At 51.0% G+C, this 19,991-nt stretch overlaps 1 protein-coding gene across 1 annotated transcript; it reads left to right on the forward strand.

The window, feature by feature from the left end:
* The first annotated feature begins 1,927 nt into the window (after positions 1-1,927).
* EBI3 (Epstein-Barr virus induced 3) lies at positions 1,928-14,581 on the forward strand. The gene is made up of 5 exons (XM_035285794.3): positions 1,928-2,253; positions 4,543-4,675; positions 6,319-6,497; positions 9,330-9,487; positions 12,351-14,581. The coding sequence occupies exons 1-5, from the start codon at positions 2,145-2,147 to the stop codon at positions 12,504-12,506; spliced, it is 735 nt and encodes a 244-aa protein (XP_035141685.3). The 5' UTR covers positions 1,928-2,144; the 3' UTR covers positions 12,507-14,581.
* Positions 14,582-19,991: the final 5,410 nt, after the last annotated feature.

Below are 19,991 nucleotides of genomic sequence, written 5' to 3' on the forward strand. Positions count from 1 at the left end.
CGGGGTTTCACCATGTTGACCAGGATGGTCTCGATCTCTTGACCTCGTGATTCACCCGCCTCGGCCTCCATAGTCTCACCCTATCACCCAGGCTGGAGCGCAATGGCATGATCTTAACTTACTGCAACCTTTGCCTCCCAGGGTCAAGCAATTCTCTTGCCTCAGCCTCAGCTGGGATTACAGGCATCTGCCACCACGCCCAGCTAATGGTGAATTTTCACCATGCTGGCCAGGTGTGTCTCGAACTCCTGACCTCAGATGATCTGCCTCGGCCTCCCAAAGTGCCGGTATTATAGGCATGAGCCCCCGCACCCTGCTGTATCTCTGTCTATCCTCCTCTCTCATCTCTGTCTCTCTGTCTCATCCTCCCATCTCTGTCCCACTTTCTCCGTCTTCCTCTCTTATCTCTGTTCCTCTGTCTCTTAGCCTGTCCCTCTCTGTGTGTCTCTCTCTGTCTCTGTTTTCATCATCTCCCTGTCTCTCTCTGTGTGTCCTCCTCCTCTCGTTTCTGTCTCTCTGCCTCTCATCTCTGTGTCTCTCTATGTGTCTCTGTCTGTTATCTCCCTGTCTCTATCTCTGTCTCTGTCATCTCCCTGTCTCTGTGTCCTCCTCCTGTCATCTGTATCTCTCTCTGTGTCTCTGTCTGTCTCTGTCATCTCCCTGTCTGTGTCCTCCTCCTGTCATCTGTGTCTCTGCCTCTCTCATCTGTATCTCTCTCTGTCTCTCTGTGTCTGTCTCTGTCATCTCCCTGTCTCTCTGTGTCCTCCTCCTGTCATCTGTGTCTCTCTGTGTCTCTGTCTGTCTCTGTCATCTCCCTGTCTCTCTGTGTCCTCCTCCTGTCATCTGTGTCTCTCTGTGTCTGTCTGTCTCTGTCATCTCCCTGTCTCTCTGTGTCCTCCTCCTGTCATCTGTGTCTCTCTGTGTCTGTCTCTGTTGTCTCCCTGTCTCTCTGTGTCCTCCTCCTGTCATCTGTGTCTCTGTGTCTGTCTCTGTCGTCTCCCTATCTCTCTGTGTCCTCCTCCTGTCATCTGTGTCTCTGTGTCTGTCTCTGTCGTCTCCCTGTCTCTCTGTGTCCTCCTCCTGTCATCTGTGTCTCTGTGTCTGTCTCTGTCGTCTCCCTGTCTCTCTGTGTCCTCCTCCTGTCATCTGTGTCTCTCTGTGTCTGTCGCTGTCGTCTCCCTGTCTCTCTGTGTCCTCCTCCTGTCATCTGTGTCTCTCTGTGTCTGTCGCTGTCGTCTCCCTGTCTCTCTGTGTCCTTCTCCTGTCATCTGTGTCTCTCTCTGTCTCTCTGTGTCTGTCTCTGTCATCTCCCTGTCTCTCTGTGTCCTCCTCCTGTCATCTGTATCTCTCTCTGTGTCTGTCTCTGTCATCTCCCTGTCTCTGTGTCCTCCTCCTGTCATCTGTATCTCTCCCTGTCTCTCTGTCTGTCTCTGTCATCTCCCTGTCTCTCTGTGTCCTCCTCCTGTCATCTGTGTCTCTGCCTCTGTCATCTGTATCTCTCTCTGTCTCTCTGTGTCTGTCTCTGTCATCTCCCTGTCTCTCTGTGTCCTCCTCCTGTCATCTGTGTCTCTTTCTGTCTCTCTGTGTCTGTCTCTGTCATCTCCCTGTCTCTCTGTGTCCTCCTCCTGTCATCTGTATCTCTCTCTGTGTCTGTCTCTGTCATCTCCCTGTCTCTGTGTCCTCCTGTCATCTGTATCTCTCCCTGTCTCTCTGTCTGTCTCTGTCATCTCCCTGTCTCTCTATCTCTGTATTCTCTGCTCTCTGCCTCCCTCCTCTCTCTGTATCTCTGTCTCCCACCACGCCCCCAGCCCCTGCCTGCCTGCCTGGGGTTTCCCCTTTCAGGACAGCGGAAGGAAGGCAGGCAGGACTTGCTGTGCTGGGAAAAGCCAGCAGGTCTCCACTTCTCCCTTTCGCAGCCTCCTCCCCTGCCTCCCCCACCCTCCGGGGCCTTCCACACAGGGGTGGCCTGCATTCCCCAGGGGGCTGGGACTGGGGCTCCCCCGAATCCTAACTCATCTCCCTAGCGGCCCCACGAGCCCTGCCAGTGAGTCAGATGGAAGGAAGGCGAAGGGGGGCCTTGACCCTGGGCTGGGCTTCCCCGGGGCACGTCCCAAGTCCTCGCCTCCCCCTTCAAGCCTCCCAGGATGTCCCCACCCCAGCTGCTGAGAGCAGAGCTGGCCACAGTCATGACCCCGCCGCTTCTCCTGGCCCTTGTGCTCGGGGCCAGCTGCCCGCCCTGCAGTGGAAGGGAAGGTATGTCATCCCTGGAGGGACATGATCATGTCCCGTGCGCCCACTGGTGGGATGGGGTTACCCTCCCGTTGTACAGATGGGGAAACTAAGGCACAGAGAGGAAGAGTGCCACATTGGGGGTGGAAGAATGTCACCTCGTGGGTGACGGGGACTGGAAGCCACAGCTTAGAGGTATCTATACACCTATACAGACATAGATGGGAATTCGGGTCGCACTCATTCATTTTGTTTCTTTTTGTTTTTGTTTTTGTATTTTGAGACAGAGTCTCACTCTGTCCCCCAGGCTGGAGTGCAATGGCGCGATCTCGGCTCACTGCAACCTCCTCCTCCTGGGTTCAAGCGATTCTCCTGCCTCAGCCTCCCGAGTAGCTGGGATTACAGGCACCCGCCACTATGCCTGGCTAATTTTTGTATTTTTAGTAGAGATGGGAGTTTCACCATGTTGGCCAGGCTGGTCTCGAACTCCTGACCACAGGTGATCCACCTGCCTCAGCTTTCCAAAGTGCTGGGATTACAGGCATGAGCCACTGAGCCCAGCCGATACCCATTCATTTTGGACTAGAAAACATTTCCATGTACTTGAAGACAAAATGGTTACAGCAGGGCATGGTGGCTCACGCCTGTGATTCCAGTACTTTGGGAGGCCGAGGCAGGTGGATCACCTGAGGTCAGGAGTTCGAGACCAGCCTAGCCAACATGGTGAAACCCCATCTCTACTAAAAATACAAAAAATTAGCTGGGTGTGGTGGTGCGTGCCTGTAATCCCAGCCACTTGGGAGGCTGAGGCAGTAGACTCTCTTGAACCCAGGAGTCAGAGGTTACAGTGAGCCGAAATCACACCATTGCACTCCAGCCTGGGCAACAGGAGCAAAACTCTGTCTCACCAAATTAAAAAAAAAAAAATTAGAGCCGGGTGTGGTGGCTCACGCCTGTAATCCAAGCACTGTGGGAGGCTGAGGCAGGCGGATCGCTTGAGGTCGGGAGTTCGAGACCATCATGACCAACATGGAGAAACCCTGTCTGTACGAAAAGTACAAAATTAGCTGGGTGCGGTGGCTCATACCTTGTAATCCCAGCTGCTTGGGAGGCTGAGGCAGGAGAGTCACTCGAACCCAGGAGGCGGAGGTTTCGGTGAGCCGAGATCGCACCACTGCCCTCCAGCCTAAGAAACAGCAGTGAAGCTTCGGCTCAAAAAAAAAAAAAACAAATTTAAAAATTAGCTAGGTGTGGTGGCACATGCCTATAGTCCCAGCTAACTGGGAGGCTAAGGTGGGAGGATCACTTGAGCCCAGGACTTGGAGGCTGCAGTGAGCTCTGATTGTGCCACTGCACTCCAGCCTGGGTGACAGAGCGGGATATCTTGTTTCCAAAAACAAACAAACAAAAAATTATAGGCCAGGTTTGGTGGCTCATACCTGTAATCCTGGCACTTTGGGAGGCCAAGGGAGGCAGATCACCTGAGGTCAGGACTTTGGGGCCAGCCTGGCCAACATGGCAAAACCCCATCTCTACTAAAAATACAAAAATCAGCGGGGTGTGGTGGTAAACACCTGTAATCCCAAAAACTTGGGAGAGTAAGAATTGTTTGAACCCTGGAGGCGGAGGTTGCAGTGAGCTCAGATCACGCCAATGCACTCCAGCCTGGGCGAGAGGGCAAGACTCCCTCTAAAAAAAAAAAAAAATGACGGGCCGGGTGTGGGGGCTCAAGCCTGTAATCCCAGCACTTTGGGAGGCTGAGGCGGGCGGATCACGAGGTCAAGAGATCAAGACCATCCTGGCCAACATAGTGAAACCCCATGTCTACTAAAATATAAGAAATTAGCTGGGCATAGTGGTTCACGTCTGTAGTCCCAGCTACTCGGGAGGCTGAGGCAGGAGAATTGCTTGAACCTGGGAGGCGGAGGTTGCAGTGAGTGGAGATCGCGCCACTGCACTCCAGCCTGGCGCCTGGCGACAGAACAAGACTCTGTCTCAAAAAAAAAAAAAATTGCGAAAAAGAGAACACGGTGAAACCTCTGCCTCTTACCCAAGTTCCTCTCTGTAGATCCTCAGCTTCCGTATCTGGAAAATAGGCTAATAGTTCTCACCTTGATGCATTGCAGTGGGGATAAAAGATGACATCGATGCCTTTTGGCCATGTGCCTGTTTATTTATTTATTCCACAAGCCTTTATTAGGGCACCTACCATGTGCCTGGTGCTGGCTGGCAACACATCAGGAGCCCAGCGCACGGGAAGGCTGTGACAATCTGGGGGTAAACCAGAAGCTCACTCCTTCCGTCCTTTTCCAGGGCCCCCAGCAGCCCCTACCTTACCCCAGGTACAATGCCGAGCCCCTCGGTACCCGATCGCCGTGGATTGCTCCTGGACCCTACCACCTGCTCCAAACTCCACCAGGCCCGTGTCATTCATTGCCACGTACAGGTCAGAGAATCTGGAAGGGGACTTTGGGGACACTGGACTTCCTAGAGAGCCCAGGACTCTGGCCCCCGAGAGCCTTGGATCAGGAAAATTGGAGACCCAGATATTCTGAAACCCAGGCCTATGGAATTCTAGGGCAGCCCTGTCCAACGGAAGTACACTTCCCGGGCTGGGCACAGGGGCGCATGCCTGTAATCCCAGTGCTTTGGGAGGCCGAGGAGGGTGGATTGCTTGAGTCAGGCATTTGGGATCAGCTTAGGCAACACAGTGAGACCCTGTCCCTGCAAACAATGTTAAAAATTGGCTGGGTGTCGTGGCTCACGTCTACAATCCCTGGTAGATGGCGGGGGCGGGGGAGTGGATTATAGGCCTAGGTGGGTGGATCACTTGAGGTCAGGAGTTCGAAACCAGCCTGGCCAACATGGTGAAAAACCCATCTCTACTAAAAATACAAAAACATTAGTGGGACAGGGTGGCATGTACCTGTAATCCCAGCTACTCAGGTGGCTGAGGCAGAAGAATCGCTTGAAACCAGGAGGCAGAGGTTGCGGTGAGCCGAGATGGCACCAGCACACTCCAGCTTAGGAAAAAGAGTGAGACTCCATCTCAAAAAAAAAAAAACTTCCTGGGCTGGGCACAGTGGCGCATGCCTATAATCACAATGCTTTGGGAGACTGAGTGGGGAGGATTGCTTGACGTCAGGAGTTTGAGGCCCAGTTGGGCAACATAGTGAGACCCCCGTCTCTCCAAAAAAAAATTTTTTTTTGAGATGGAGTTTCGCTCTCGTTGCCCAGACTGGAGTGCAATGGCGCGATCTCAGCTCACCGCAACCTCCGCCTCCTGGGTTCAGGCAATTCTCCTGCCTCAGCCTCCTGAGTAGCTGGGATTACAGGCACGCGCCACCATGCCCAGTTAATTTTTTATATTTTTAGTAGAGACAGGGTTTCACCATGTTGACCAGGATGGTCTCGATCTCTTGACCTCGTGGTCCACCCGCCTCGGCCTCCCAAAGTGCTGGGATTACAGGGTTGAGCCACGGCGCCCAGCCTACAAAAAATTTTTTTAATTAGCTGGGCATGTTGGTACTTGCCTGTAGTCCCAGCTACTCTGGAGGCTGAGGTAGGAGGATCACTTGGGCCCAGGAGTTTGAGACCAGCCTGGGCCAACATAGTGAGACCCCAGCTCTAGAAAAAAAAATTTACAAATTAGCCAGGAGTGGGGAGGCACACCTGTAGTCCCAACCGCTCTGGAGGCCAAGACGCAAAGATCCCTTGAGCCAGGAGTTCAAGGCTATGATAAGCTAGGATGGTGCTACTGCTCTCCAGTCTGGGTGCCAGAGGGAGACGCTGACACCCCTGGTCAGTTGGAATGCTGACATCCCAGAAACATTTAGAATCCAGGATCCTAGCATCTAGGTGGGGTTGTAATCCCCGACTTGAGCCATCAGGCACTCTGTGATGTTGGGGTCCATATCCCGCCCCCCAGGAGGGCATGGCACAGCCACCACCAGGACCATACCCCAGGATCCCCACCCGCTGCCCTGCCTGTTCCTGCCTCTCCTTGGGGTCTTGGGTCAGGCCCGGCAGCAGGAGATGCTGAGGTCACAGGTGCTCCCTGAGGTGCTCAGCCTGCCCTACCCTGTGCAGGCTTGGCATGGCTGCCCGGGGCCACAGCTGGCCCTGCCTGCAGCGGACACCAGCGGCCACCAGCTGCACCATTGTGGATGTCCAGCTGTTCTCCATGGCGCCCTACGTGCTGAATGTCACCGCTGTCCACCCCTGGGGCTCCTGCAGCAGCTTCGTGCCTTTCATAGTGGAGCACATCAGTGAGTGGGGTCGGGGGCGGGGGTGGGGGCTGCCAACTCCTTCCTGCTCCACCCCCCCGCCCCACCTCCCACCTGTCCTCCAGTCCTGCGTCTGCACCTTCACACTTCAGCAAAAATCTGACCCCTCCTCACCCCTCCTCTGCCAGTGCATGGATCACCCCTATCATTGCCAGCTGGGTGCCCCCCCATCCTGAGCCATGGCTCCATCCCTGGCCCCCACAATCTGTCCTTCCCACAGCAGCCACCAGAGGGCGCCTGTGAGCACCTCAGTCAGGGCCTGTCCCTTCGCCTGCAGCCCGCCATGGCTCCCATGTGCCTTGCAGTCAAAGCCCTAGTCCTTCTTCCTGCCCAAAAGGCCCTGCACAACCTGCCCTGTCTCCTCCACGCCCTCCCCTCCTCCCTTTCTCCCCATCGCTCTCTGCTCTAGCCACACGGGCTTCCTCGATGTTCCTCCATGCCAGGCACAGTCCTGCTCCAGGTTCTTTGCATGGGTGGTGGCCTCTGCCTAGAACACACGCCCTAAAATGTCCCCATGACTCACTCCTTCACCTCCTTCAGGTCTCTGTGCAAACATCACCTCCTCAGTGAGGCCTCTCCCGAGTAGATTATTACAAATTGCACACCTGGCTAGGCTCAGTGGCTCACGCTTGTAATCCCAGCACTTTGGGATGCTGAGGAAGGGGATAGATTGCTTGAGCCCAGGAGTTTGAGACCAGCCTGGGGAACATAGACCCCGCCCCCGTCTCTACAAAAATAGAAAAAGAAAAAGTACAAAAACTGGCCAGGTGTGGTGGCACATGCTTGTAGTCCCAGCTACTTGGGAGGCTGAGGAGGCAGGAGGATCACTGGAGCCCAGGAAATCGAGGCTGCACTGAATTTCAATCTGGGGGACAGAGTGAAACCCTGTCTTTTTTTTTTTTCTTTGTCCACCTGCAACTGTCTTGGTTGAGTTATAGAGTCCCACTTAATGGAAAAAAAAAAAAATTGCAAGCCTTCACGCACGGCTGCTGGTTAGTAAAAGCAGCTTGTCTGGCAATCCCTCAAAGGGTTAAACATGGAGTTGCCACATAACCTGGCAATTCCACTGCTAGGTGTCTCCTCAAGAGACATGAGGCCGTGTGCAGTGCCTCCCACCTGTAATCCCAGCACCTCGGGAGGCTGAGGCAGGCAGATCACCTGAGGTCAGGAGCTTGGGACCACCCTGGCCAACATGGTGAAACCCTGTCTCTACTAAAAATACAAGAATTAGCTGCTGGGCATGGTGGCAGGTGCCTGTAATTCCAGCTACTCGGGAGGCTGAAGCAGGAGAATCACTTGAACCCTGGAGGCGAGGTTGCAGTGAGCCGAGAACGTGCCACTGCACTCCAGCCTGGGTGAGTGAGACTCCATCTTAGAAAAAAAAATAAACAAAACATTGCAGCCACTGCCATTCTTGCACTCCCTAGCTTCCTTCCCTATTCTCTGTGACCTATGGATTTGTTTCTTATTTCCGCCTTCTCCCTGATAGGTTGTGAGTTCCGTGAGGACAGGAGTAGGTCAGTTAAGGCCGCCACTGTGTCCCCGCTACGTGGCAGCACCAGGCACGCAGACTCTCAATCAATATTTGTTGGTTGAGCTGGGCGTGGTGGCTCACGCCTGAAATTCCAGCATTTCGGGAGGCCAAGGCAGGAGGATCACTTGGGGCCAGGAGTTTGAAACCAGACTGGCCAACATGGTGAAATCCTGTCTTTACTAAAAATAGATAAATTAAGGCTGGTCGGGGTGGTTCACACCTATAATCCCAGCACTTTGGGAGGCCAAGGTGGGTGGATCATGAGGTCAGGAGATCGAGGCCATCCTAGCCAAAATGGTGAAACCCTATCTCCACTAAAATACAAAAAAAAAAAAAAAAATAGCTAGGGGTGGTTGTGGTGCGTGCCTGTAGTCCCAGCTACTCGGGAGTCTGAGGCAGGGGAATTGCTTGAACCTGGGAGGTGGAGGTGGCAGTGAGCCGAGATTGCGTCCCCTGCATTCCAGCCTGGTGACAGAGCGAGACTCCATCTTAAAAAGAAATACAGAAATTAGCCGAGCATGGTGGTGGATGCCTGTAGTCCCAGCTACTCGGGAGGGTGAGGCAGGAGAATCGCTTCAACCCAGGGGACAGAGGTTGCAGTGAGCCAAGATCACACCACTGCACTCCAGCCTGGGCAACGAGAGCAAAACTCTGTCTCAAAAACATATATATACACATATATATGTATGTATAAATATATTTATATATTATATGTTACATAATTTATATAATTATTAATTCTATGTAATTATGTAATATATAATTATATATAATATAATGATTATATATAATTATATCATATAATATATAATATAATGATTATATATAATAATATATATAATATAATAATTATATATAGTATAGTTATGTATATAGTTATATAATATAGTTATATAGTTATATAATATAGTTATATTATGTATAATTATAATTATACATAATTGTATATATTTTGTATAATTTGCATATATTATGTATAATTATGTATATAATTATACATAATATCACTATATATATACCAACTATATATATATAGTATATATATTGTTGGTGTATATATAGTATATATAATTATATACTATATATATAATATAATTATATATAGTATATATAAAATATAATTATATATAGTATATATAAAATATAATTATATATATAGTATATATAATTATATAATATATACTATATAATATATAATTGTTGGTTGAATGAATGAGTGAGTGAATGAATGAATGAATGGACTTGCTGTCCCCTGACCCTGCTTCCTGCTTGTCCATCAGTCAAGCCTGACCCTCCAGAAGGAGTGCACCTGAGTCCCCTGGCTGGGCGCCAGCTACAGGTGCAGTGGGAGCCGCCTCCATCCTGGCCCTTCCCAGAGATCTTCTCACTCAAGTACTGGATCCGTTACAAGCGTCAGGGAGCTGCCCGCTTCCACCAGGTGAGGAGGATGAGGGGGAGGCCGGGGAGGGTGGTGCCTGGCAGAGGCCATGGCTCCTACCCAGAGCAGCGGGTGTGCTTGGGATTCTGGGCGCATTACATAATAGCAGCCGAGCAGTCCGATTCCTGGCCTCTACCTAAACGGATGGAAAGCAGGGACTCACACAAGCACTTGCACACCTGTATTTTGCTGCTGTTCTTGTTTTGAGACAGAGTCTCACTCTGTCGCCCAGGCTGGAGTGCAGTGGCACAATCTCGACTGCAACCTCTGCCTCCAGGTTCAAGCGATTCTCCTGCCTCAGCCTCCGGAGTAGCTGGGACTACAGGCGCACACCACCATGCTCGGCTAATTTTTGTATTTTTTAGTCAGACAGGGTTTCACTATGTTGCCCAGGCTGTTCTCGAACTCGTGGCCTCATGATCCACCTGTCTCAGCCTCCCATAGTGCTGAGATTACAGGCATGAATCACTGTGCCTGGCGTTTTTTGTTTTTTTTTTTTTGAGACAGAGTCTCACTCTGTCGCTCAGGCTGGAGTGCAGTGGGGCAATCTTGGCTAACTGCAGCCTCTGCCTCCTGAGCTCAAGCAATTCTCCCACCTCAGCCTCCCAAGTAGCTGGGACGACAGGCACCTGCTGCCATACCTTCTATTTTAGAGACAGACTCTTGCTCTGCCTCCCAGGCTGGAGTGCAGCGGTGTGATCTCGGTTCACTGCAACCTCTGCCTGCCAGTTTCAAGCGATTCTGCTGCCTCAGCCTCCTGAGTAGCTGGGATTACAGCCGTGCATCACCACCTCCAGCTAATTTTTTATTTTTGGTGGAGATGGGGTTTCACCCTGTTGGTCAGGCTGGTCTGGAATTCCTGACCTCATGATCCACCTGCCTCGGCCTCCCAAAGTGCTGGGATTAGATTACAGGCGTGAGCCACCATGCCAAGTCAATTTTTGTTTGTTTCTTTCTTTCTTTCTTTCTTTGTTGAGATGGAGTCTAGCTCTGTCACCAGGCTGGCGTGCAGTGGCGCGATCTTGGCTCACTGCAACCTCCGCCTCCCAGGCTCAAGGAATTCTCCTGCTTCAGCCTCCCGATTAGCTGAGACTACAGGCATGCACCATTACCACAGTTAAGTCTTGTACTTTTAGTAGAGACTAAGCATAGGGTTTCACCATGTTGGCCAGGATGGTCTTGATCTCTTGACCTCATGATCTGCCCACCTCAGCCTCTCAAAGTGCTGGATTACAGGCGTGAGCCACCGAGCCCAGCCCAATTTTCAAATTTTTAATAGAGACAGGGTTTCAGCACGTTGGCCAGGCTGGTCTCAAACTCCTGACCTCACATGATCTGCCTGCCTCAGTCTCCCAAAGTGCTGTAATTACAGGCATGAGCCACCGCACCCAGCCAAACCATGCTTTTTATTTTGTTTAATTTATTTCAGTCAGGAGACAGAGTCTCTCTCTGTCACCCAGGCTGGAAGGCAGTGGTGCCACCACAGCTCACTGCAGCCTCAATCTTCCAGGCCCAAGCAATCCTACCACCTCAGCCTCCTGAGTAACTGGGGGTACAGGTGTGTACCACCACACCTGACTAATTTTTTTTTTTTTAATTGAGACGGAGTTTTGCTCTTGTTACCCAAGCTGGAGTGCAATGGTGCGATCTCGGCTCACCGCAACCTCTGCCTCCTGGGTTCAGGCAATTCTCCTGCCTCAGCCTCCTGAGTAGCTGGGATTACAGGCACGCACCACCGTGCCCAGCTAATTTTTTGTATTTTTCGCAGAGACGGGGTTTCACCATGTTGACCAGGATGGTCTCGATCTCTTGACCTCATGATCCACCCACCTCGGCCTCCCAAAGTGCTGGGATTACAGGCGTGAGCCACTGCGCCCGGCCAACACCTGACTAATTTTTAAAGTTTTTGTAGAGATGGGAGTCTTACTCTGTCACCGAGGCTGATGTCCAACTCCTGAACTCAAGCCATGTCCCACCCTGACCTCCCAGAGTCCTGGATCATAGGTATTAGTCACTCTGCCTGGCCGGAATTGTGCACTTAAAAATGGCTAATTTTGGCCAGATACGGCGGCTCACACCTGTAGTCCCAGCACTTTGGGAGGCCCAGGCAGGCAGATCACCTGAGCTCAGTAGTTTGAGACCAACCTGGGCAATATTGCAAAATCCCATCTATACTGAAAATTAGCCGGGTGTGGTGGCCCATAGTCCCAGCTGCTCGGGAGGCTGAGACAGCTTCAGCTGAAACCACATCACTTCCAGATCCTGTCAGAAAATTTTAGAAATTTTCTATGTCTAAAAATAAAAAATTAGCTGGGCCAGGTGGCAGGAGCCTGTAATCCCAGCTACTCCAGAGGCTGAGGCAGGAGAATTGCTTGAACCTGGGAGGCGGAGGTTGCAATGAGCTGAGATTGCACCACTGCACTCCAGCCCAGTGACACAGCAAAACTCTGTCTCAAAAAAAAAAAAAAAACATGGTTAATATAGTAAGACCAGGGATAAAGGAGGGCATGGGGTCCTATCCCAGAGGTCCTGTTTAGTCCTGAGGAGGAGAAAGGGGAGGATTATAGGGATCGGGGTGGCCTGATGAACAGTCTCTCAGAGGTGAGACATCTGCGGGGCTAGTGTGGTCCAGGAAGGATTCGTGAAACGGGGGGGCTCTGGGGACCAGGCAGGGACAGCCCATGAGTGGGAGGAGCCCATCATGCTATTTGGGGTGGGGCGGCACAGTTGGGGCCAGAGTCCTGGATTGCAGCTGCAGCAGGCAGGGAGGACAGCAGGCTCAGTTGTGTGGATCTGTGCCCAGTGGATCGTCTCCATCTTCTCATTCCCGTGACCTGTGACCTCACACTCTCTCTTCTCCCAGGTGGGACCCATTGAAGCCACATCCTTCATCCTCAGGTCTGTGCGGCCCCAAGCCAGGTACTACATTCAAGTGGCAGCTCAGGACCTCACAGACTACGGGGAATTGAGTGACTGGAGCCTCCCCGCCACTACCCGGATGACCCCTGGCAAGCAGTGAGGGCTTCCCGCTGCCCCCAAACAGGACCCGGGGTCCTCGACACCCTACGCCCCCGGACACCTGTTTTGAGGGTGAGTGGGGTCTGCCCAGCCTGGCATCCTTGCCTTGCTCCTTCTGAGCTGCTGGGGAACCTCAGATGACCGACTTTACCCTCTGAGCCTCAGTTTCTCTAGCTGGGAAATGGGGATATACTCTCTCCTTTACCACTTCGTGGGGCTTACCGAACTGTGACTGTGAAATAGGTTGTATTGTTTAAATAGAAAAGCATCTGTGGCTGGGCTGGGCGCAGTGGATCGCACCTGTGATCCCAGTTACTGGGAAGTCAAGGTGGGAGGATGGCTTGAGGTCAGGGGCTCGAGGCCAGCCCAGGCCACATAGTGAGCCCCGTCTCTAAAAAATTAATGTGAAATAAATTAGCCATGTGTGATGCTGCCCGCCCATAGTGCCAGCTACTCTAGAGGCTGAGGGGGAGGATCGCTTGAGCTCAGGAGGTTGAGGCTGCAGTGAGCTGTGATCACACCACTGTCTTGATGCCTGGGCAACAGAGCAAGACCCTGTTTTTTTAAAAAAAAACAAAAAACATCTTAATTGAAATGAAGACTCCAGCCAGGCACAGTGGTTCACACCTGTAATCCCAGCACTTTGGGAGGTGAATCACTTGAGGTCAGGAGATCAAGACTAGCCTGGCCAACATGGTGGAACCCCAGCTCTACTGAAAATACAAAAATTAGCCGGGTACCTCTATAATTCCTGCTACTTGGGAGGTGGGTACCTATATAGTTCCTGCTACTTGGGAGGCTGAGTGGGCGGATCACGAGGTCAGGCATTCGAGACCAGCCTGGCCAACATAGTGAAACTCCGTCTCTACTAAAAATACAAAAAATTAGCTGGGCATGGTGGTGGGCATCTGTAATCCCAGCTACTTGGGAGGCTGAGGCAGGAGAATTGCTTGAACCCAGGAGGTTGCAGTGAGCCAAGATTGCGCCTCTGCACTCCAGCCGGGGCAACAGTGTGAGATTCCGTCTCAGAAAAAAGAGAAAAAAGAAAAAGAAATGAAGACTCCTCCCTTCGATTAGATGAGATCCAGTGAGGACTCAGCCCTGACCCAAAGGACACAAACACCACAGATCCCCACCCCCGTGGCATCAGGGCTGAACCAGGGGACATCACAGGCCCAGCGATGCCAGGGTGGGTGGCGGGCGTTCGCCTGGAGTGGGACAGTCAAATCCATTCAGGTTAGCATTCCTGCAAACCTGCCCGGACGCCAGCCTCATTGACGACAGACACCAGTAAGGTGTGAGCGACTCTGGGGAGATTTAACTGGACAGTGGGCAGCAAGGCCCTGAAGGAGAGAGAAACAGCCTTGGGCTCGTCTGTGGATTCCACTCGGGTCTCCGGTCAAAAGTCACCTCCTCCGAGAGGCCTTCCCTGACTACCCCATCTGGGGCAGGTAGAGTAACACTCCCTACTTCCGCAAAGACATCCATGTCCCAGTCTTCAGAACTCATGAATATTTTGCCTGACATAGCCAAAGGGACTCTGTAGGAGTGATTAGATTCATAATCTTAGAGATCTTTAAAGATTAAAGATCTTTCATCAAATGAATGAAAATGGGCTGGGCACGGCGGCTCACGCCTGTAATCCCAATACTTTGTGAGGCCAAGGCAGGAGGATTGCTTGAGGCCAGGAGCTCCAGACCAGCCTGGGCAACACAGTGATACCCCCATATCTAAAAAAATAAAATAGGCTTTGCACGATGGCTCACACCTGTAATCTCAGCCTTTTGGAAGGCTAAGTCAGGCAGATCACAAGGTCAGGAGTTCAAGACCAGCCTGGTCAATATGGTGAAACCCCATCTCTACTAAAAAATATAAAAATTAGCTAGGCATGGTCGTGTGCGCCTGTACTCCCAGCTACTTGGGAGCAGGAGAATCACTTGAACCTCGGAGACGGAGGTTGCAGTGAGCCAAGATCGTGCCACTGCACTCCAGCCTGTGTGACACAGTGAGACTCCATCTCAAAAAATAAAAATAAAAAACAAACAAAAAATAAATAAATATAAAAATAAAGTAAGTTAACCAGGTGTTATGTTGAGTGTCCATAATCCCAGATAATCAGGAGACCGAGGTGGGAGGATCTCTTCAGTCCAGGAGGCTACAGTGAGCTACGATCTCGCTACTGTACTCCAGCCTGTGCAAAAGAGCAAGACCCTGTCTCAAAAAAAAAAAAAAAAATTGGCTGGATGCAGTGGCTCACGCCTGTAATCCCAGCACTTTGGGATGCCAAGGCGGGCAGCTCATCAGCTCACTAGATCAAGACCATCCTGGCCAACATGGTGAAACCCATCTCTACTAAAATAAAAAAAAATAGCTGTACATGGTGGTGTATGCCTGTAGTCCCAGCTAATCGGGAGGCTGAATCACTTGAACCCAGGAGGCAGAGGTTGCAGTGAGCCGAGATCAGGCCACTGCCCTCCAGCCTGGTGACAGAGCAAGACTCCATCTCAAAAAATAAAATAAAATGAATGTGTGTTGGTTGGGGTAGTGGTTCCTGTCTATAGTCCCAACGCTTTAGGATGCCAAGGTGAGAGGATTGCTTGACCCTAGGAGTACTAGACCTGCTGTGGCAACACAGCAGGACCCTGTCTCTCCAAAAAATTTTTTTTAGTTTAGCTGGACATGATGGCATGCACTTTTAGTCCCAGCCACTTGGGAGGCTGAGGCGGGAGGATCTCTTGAGCCTGGGAGCTTGGGGCTGCAGGGACCGTGATCACAGTACCCCACTCCACCCTGGGTGACAGAGCAAGACCCTGTCTCAGAAAAATAAATAAATAAAACAAAGGCATGTTGTTTTCAGACACTGAGTTCGTGGTCATTTGTTAAACAGCCATAGGCCCCTCAAGCATCACATTCAGTTGCCCCTTTCCATCCCTATCCATGGTCAAAAGGCAAAGCTGCAGCCTTGGCCAGGTGCGGTGGCTCACGCCTGTAATCCCAGCACTTTGAGAAGGTGAGGCGGGTGGATCACTTGAGGTCAGGAGTTCGAGACCAGCCTGGCCAACATGGTGAAACCCTGTCTCTACTAAAAACACAAAAATTAGGCAGGCGTGGTGGCGCATGCCTGAGGTCCCAGCAACTTGGGAGTCTGAGGGAGGAGAATTGCTTGAACCTGGGAGATAGAGGTTGCAGTGAGCTGAGATTGTGCCACTGCACTCCAACCTGGGCAACAGAGTAAGACTGCATCTCAAAAACAAAGCAAAACAAAACCAACGCTGCAACCTATTTAGTTCAGAGACCTTCTCGTTTTGTTTGGTTTTATTTTCTATTGAGACGAAGTCTCACTCTGTTGCCCAGGCTGGAGTGCAGTGGCACGATCTTGGCTCGTCGCAACTTTCGACTCCCTGGTTCAAGGAATTCTCCTGCCTCAGCCTCCCAAGTAGCTGGGATTACAGGCTCCCGCCACCATGCCCAGCTAATTTTTGTATTTTTAGTAGAGACAGGTTTTCACCATATAGGCCAGGATACTCTTGATCTCCTGACCTCGTGATCCACCAGCCTCGGCTCCCAAAGTGCTGGGATTACGGGCATGAGCCACCACACCCGTCCTAGTTCAGAGATCTTAACTGGGTTTTCTATGCAATTCTGGAATCGAACAACACCTCATTCCATCATCGAATTGGCTACTAAAATGCCAGGGGTTTGGTCTAGGTCTTGCTGCCCTCTGCACAGAAAGCCAATCACTGAGACAACGAGGATTGCCAGGGAGGAAGGCTTTATTCTGCTGCTGCTTCAGGTAAGGAGAAGGGGTGGTAAAATCACAGATGTCTCCCTGACCAACTAAACTTGGGGAGTTTATATAGCTGGGGAATGGGAGAAAACAGAAATTTGGGAAGGATGTTAAGGAAGTCATCCTGATGGATGGTGGGATCTGGCTTCTAGTTGTCTGGATGTGATCTGATGAGTTTCAGTTCCTTGTCTGATGGTCAGTTTCCTGAGGAAGGAACCGAGATGAGAGAAATGTTAAGTTTCAAGTTTTAAGACTTGGAAGGATCTATTTCTATGTTTATTCAAATAACCATAAGTATTCATTCTACGGAAAAATTGGAGTAGTTTCAGAATGTTTCCATGAGCTGAGCACAGAGGACTGGGTGTGCTTTTTCTTTCTTTTTAAATCTGTTAAACCTTCCACTTTGGCAAAGGAGGTTGGTTTCACTTTTTATTTATTTTTATTTATTTATTGAGACAGAGTTTCGCTCTTGTTGCCCAGGCTGGAGTGCAGTGGCGCCATCTTGGCTCACTGCAGCCTCCTCCTCCCAGGTTCAAGTGATTCTCCTGCCTCAGAATCCTGAGTAGCTGGGACTACAGGCACAGGCCACCAGGCCTGGCTAATTTTTGCATTTTTAGTACATACAGGGTTTCACCGTGTAGTCCAAGCTGGTCCTGAACTCCTGAGCTCCAGTGATCCTCCCGCCTCTGTTCACGGATTTGACTGTTCTCTTTCTGTGTCTCTCTTCCCACTTCCTTCCCGTTCTCAATTTCTTGGAAGATCAGAAAACCACTTCGCTCCAGCTTGGTGGTGAAAATGTCAGCGTGAGGGATTTTGTTTTGTTTGTCTGTTGGGCCTAGGACAGGACCAAATCAGTGGCCTCCTGTGACTTCATTTAACACCATTCATTGTCCCTTTTTATTGCCTTCTTGGTGCCACAAAAAGGGGTCCCTATCTAGACTTCAAGGGAGGGTTCTTGGATCTTGTGCAGGAAGGAATTAAAGGCAAACTGAGGAAAAGGGAGAGTTTATTGAAAGCTACTCAGTTACAAAGTAGGGCGTCCTCAGAAAACAAAAGGAGGGACACCTTGTCTTTGTTTTAAGGTTGTTCGTTTTTGAGATGGAGTCTTGCCCTGTCACCCAGGCTGGAGTGCAGTGGCACGATCTTGGCGCACTACAACCTCCACCTCCCAGGCGATTCTCCTGCTTCAGTCTCCCGAGTAGTTGGAATTCAGGCATGCACCACTATGCCCGGCTAATTAAAAAGAAAAATTTTTTTTAAGATGGGGTTTCACCGTGATGGCCAGGCTGGTCTTGAACTCCTGACCTCAGGTGATCCACCCACCTCAGCCTCCCAAAGTGCTAGAATTACAGGCGTGAGCCACTGCACCTGGCAATTTTAATATTTTTAGCAGAGAAGTGGTTTCACCATGTTAGCCAGGCTGGCTTTGAACTCCTGAACTCAAGTGATCCTCCCACCTCAGCCTCCCAAAGTGTTGAGATTACAGGCATAAACTACCACACCCTGCCTCTTTTTTTTTTTTTTTTTTTGAGGTGGAGTCTCACTCTTTTGCCCAGGCTGGAGTGCAGTGGCATGATCTCAGCTCACTGCAGCCTCCACCTCCAGGGTTCATGCAATTCTCCTGCCTCAGCCTCCCAAGTAGCTGGGATTACAGGCGTCTGCCACCACACCTGGCTATTTTTTGGGTTGTTTTTTTTCTTAAGATGAGGTTTCACCGTGTTGGTCAGGCTGGTCTTGAACTCCCGATCTCAGGTGATCCACCTGCCTTGGCCTCCAAAGTGCTTGGATTACAGGCATGAGCCACTACACCCGGCCTATTTTTTGGACATTTAGTAGAGACAGGGTTTCACTATGTTGGCCAGGCTGGTCTCGAACTCCTGATCTCAGAAGATCCACCCACCTCAGCCTCCCAAAGTGCTGGGATTACAGGTGTGAGCTACCGCGTCTGGCGACTTTAACAATCTTAAAAGCATAGATTGCTATGTGATATCAGGACATCTGGACCTTCCATTGCTGTAGGAGTGTTCCTTGCAGGGATTTGTAAGGTATTTTCTCAGTTGTATACATCTTATGACCCTGGGTCGTGACTGGCAGGGAATGTGCCTTGTTAGTTTTTTTTTTGTTTGTTTTTTGTTTTTTTTTGAGACGGAGTCTCGCTCTTGTTACCCAGGCTGGAGTGCAATGGCGATCTCGGCTCACCGCAACCTCCGCCTCCTGGGTTCAGGCAATTCTCCTGCCTCAGCCTCCTGAGTAGCTGGGACTACAGGCGCGCGCCACCACGCCAGGCTAATTTTTGTATTTTTAGTAGAGATGGGGTTTCACCATGTTGGCCAGGGTGGTCTCGATCTCTTGACCTCATGATCCGCCCGCCTCGGCCTCCCAAAGTGCTGGGGTTACAGGCGTGAGCCACCGTGCACGGCCACGCCTTGTTAGTTTTAAGCTGGAGCTGATTTTTAGCCAGGTATCGTGGCTCAAGCCTGTAATCCCAGCACTTTGGGAGGCCGAGGCAAGTGGATCCCGAGGTCAAGAGATCAAGACCATCCGGGCCAACATGGTGAAACCCCGTCTCTACTTAAATAAAAAATTCAAAATTAGCCAGGTAAGGTGCTGCGTGACTGTAATCCCAGCTACTCCGGAGGCTGAGGCAGGCTAATCGCTTGAACCTGATAGGTGGAAGTTGTGGTGAGCTCAGACTGCACTATTGCACTCTGGCCTGGGCAACAAAAGTGAAACTCTGTCTCAAAAAAAGAAAAAAAAAAGGAACAAAAGAAACAGCTGGCAGTGGAGAAGTCAGCCAAAGCCCACCAAAACCAAGATGGCAATGAGAATGACGTGTGGTTGTTGTAAGTCCGACAGCCTTGCCAAGAGCCGGATGAACAACACCCACCCTCTCTGTGCCTGATAACAGTTTATCAGGCAGAAGACATGACTCGGCATCTGGCTCCTCCATGCGGGCTCCCCTCGCCCACTTCTGCATTCTGCCCCCAGGTCTATATTCAGCACTAGACCACGCACTCCCAGCACCAAGCTGTGCATTTGAACCTTAGTACTAAACTGTGCACCCTCAGCGCCAAACTATACAGCTGAACCTGTGAAAATTGAAGAAATCCCGCCAAGCCTTACCCAATGGCAGCCCACCCCGTGCATCCCAGGCCAGCCCCCCTCTAATTCCCATAAAACCCCCTGCCCTGAGAAATCAAGCGCGACTTCTCAGGCCCCCTTTCCTTAGGACCACAGAACCTCGCCCGGGAGATGAATAAATTGGTATCTGATTGTTCTTATACTGGCCTCAGTTTCTTCATTTTGAACTCGGCAGTAACCGTTACAGTTGTCCCCACTGCTACACTCCCACCAGCACCATGACGGTTTACAAACGCCAAGGCAGGCCGGGCGTGGTGGCTCACGCCTGTAATCCCAACGCTTTGAGAAGCTGAGGGAGGTGGATCACTTGAGGTCAGGAGTTCGAGACCAGCCTGGCCAACGACGTGAAACCTCGTCTCTACTAAAAATACAAAAATTACCCAGGCATGATGGTGCAGCCCTGCAATCACAGCTACTGGGGAGGCTGAGGCAGGAGAATCACTTGAATCCTGGAGGTGGCGGTTGCAGTGAGCCAAGAGGCAGGCACCACTGCACTTCAGCCTGGGCAACAGAGCAAGACTCCTTCTCAATAAAGAAGTAAATAAATGCCACGGCATT

The sequence above is a fragment of the Callithrix jacchus genome, chromosome 22 (genome assembly GCF_049354715.1).
Source record: "Callithrix jacchus isolate 240 chromosome 22, calJac240_pri, whole genome shotgun sequence".
Lineage (NCBI taxonomy): Eukaryota > Metazoa > Chordata > Mammalia > Primates > Cebidae > Callithrix > Callithrix jacchus.

Excerpts from the sequence above, each read along its gene's own strand:
- EBI3 (XM_035285794.3), top strand. The coding sequence starts at position 2,145 with ATGTCCCCACCCCAGCTGCTGAGAGCAGAGCTGGCCACAGTCATGACC. Across the intron at positions 2,254-4,542 it reads GCCCTGCAGTGGAAGGGAAG|GGCCCCCAGCAGCCCCTACC; the intron begins GTATGTCATCCC and ends GTCCTTTTCCAG. Across the intron at positions 6,498-9,329 it reads TTTCATAGTGGAGCACATCA|TCAAGCCTGACCCTCCAGAA; the intron begins GTGAGTGGGGTC and ends CTTGTCCATCAG.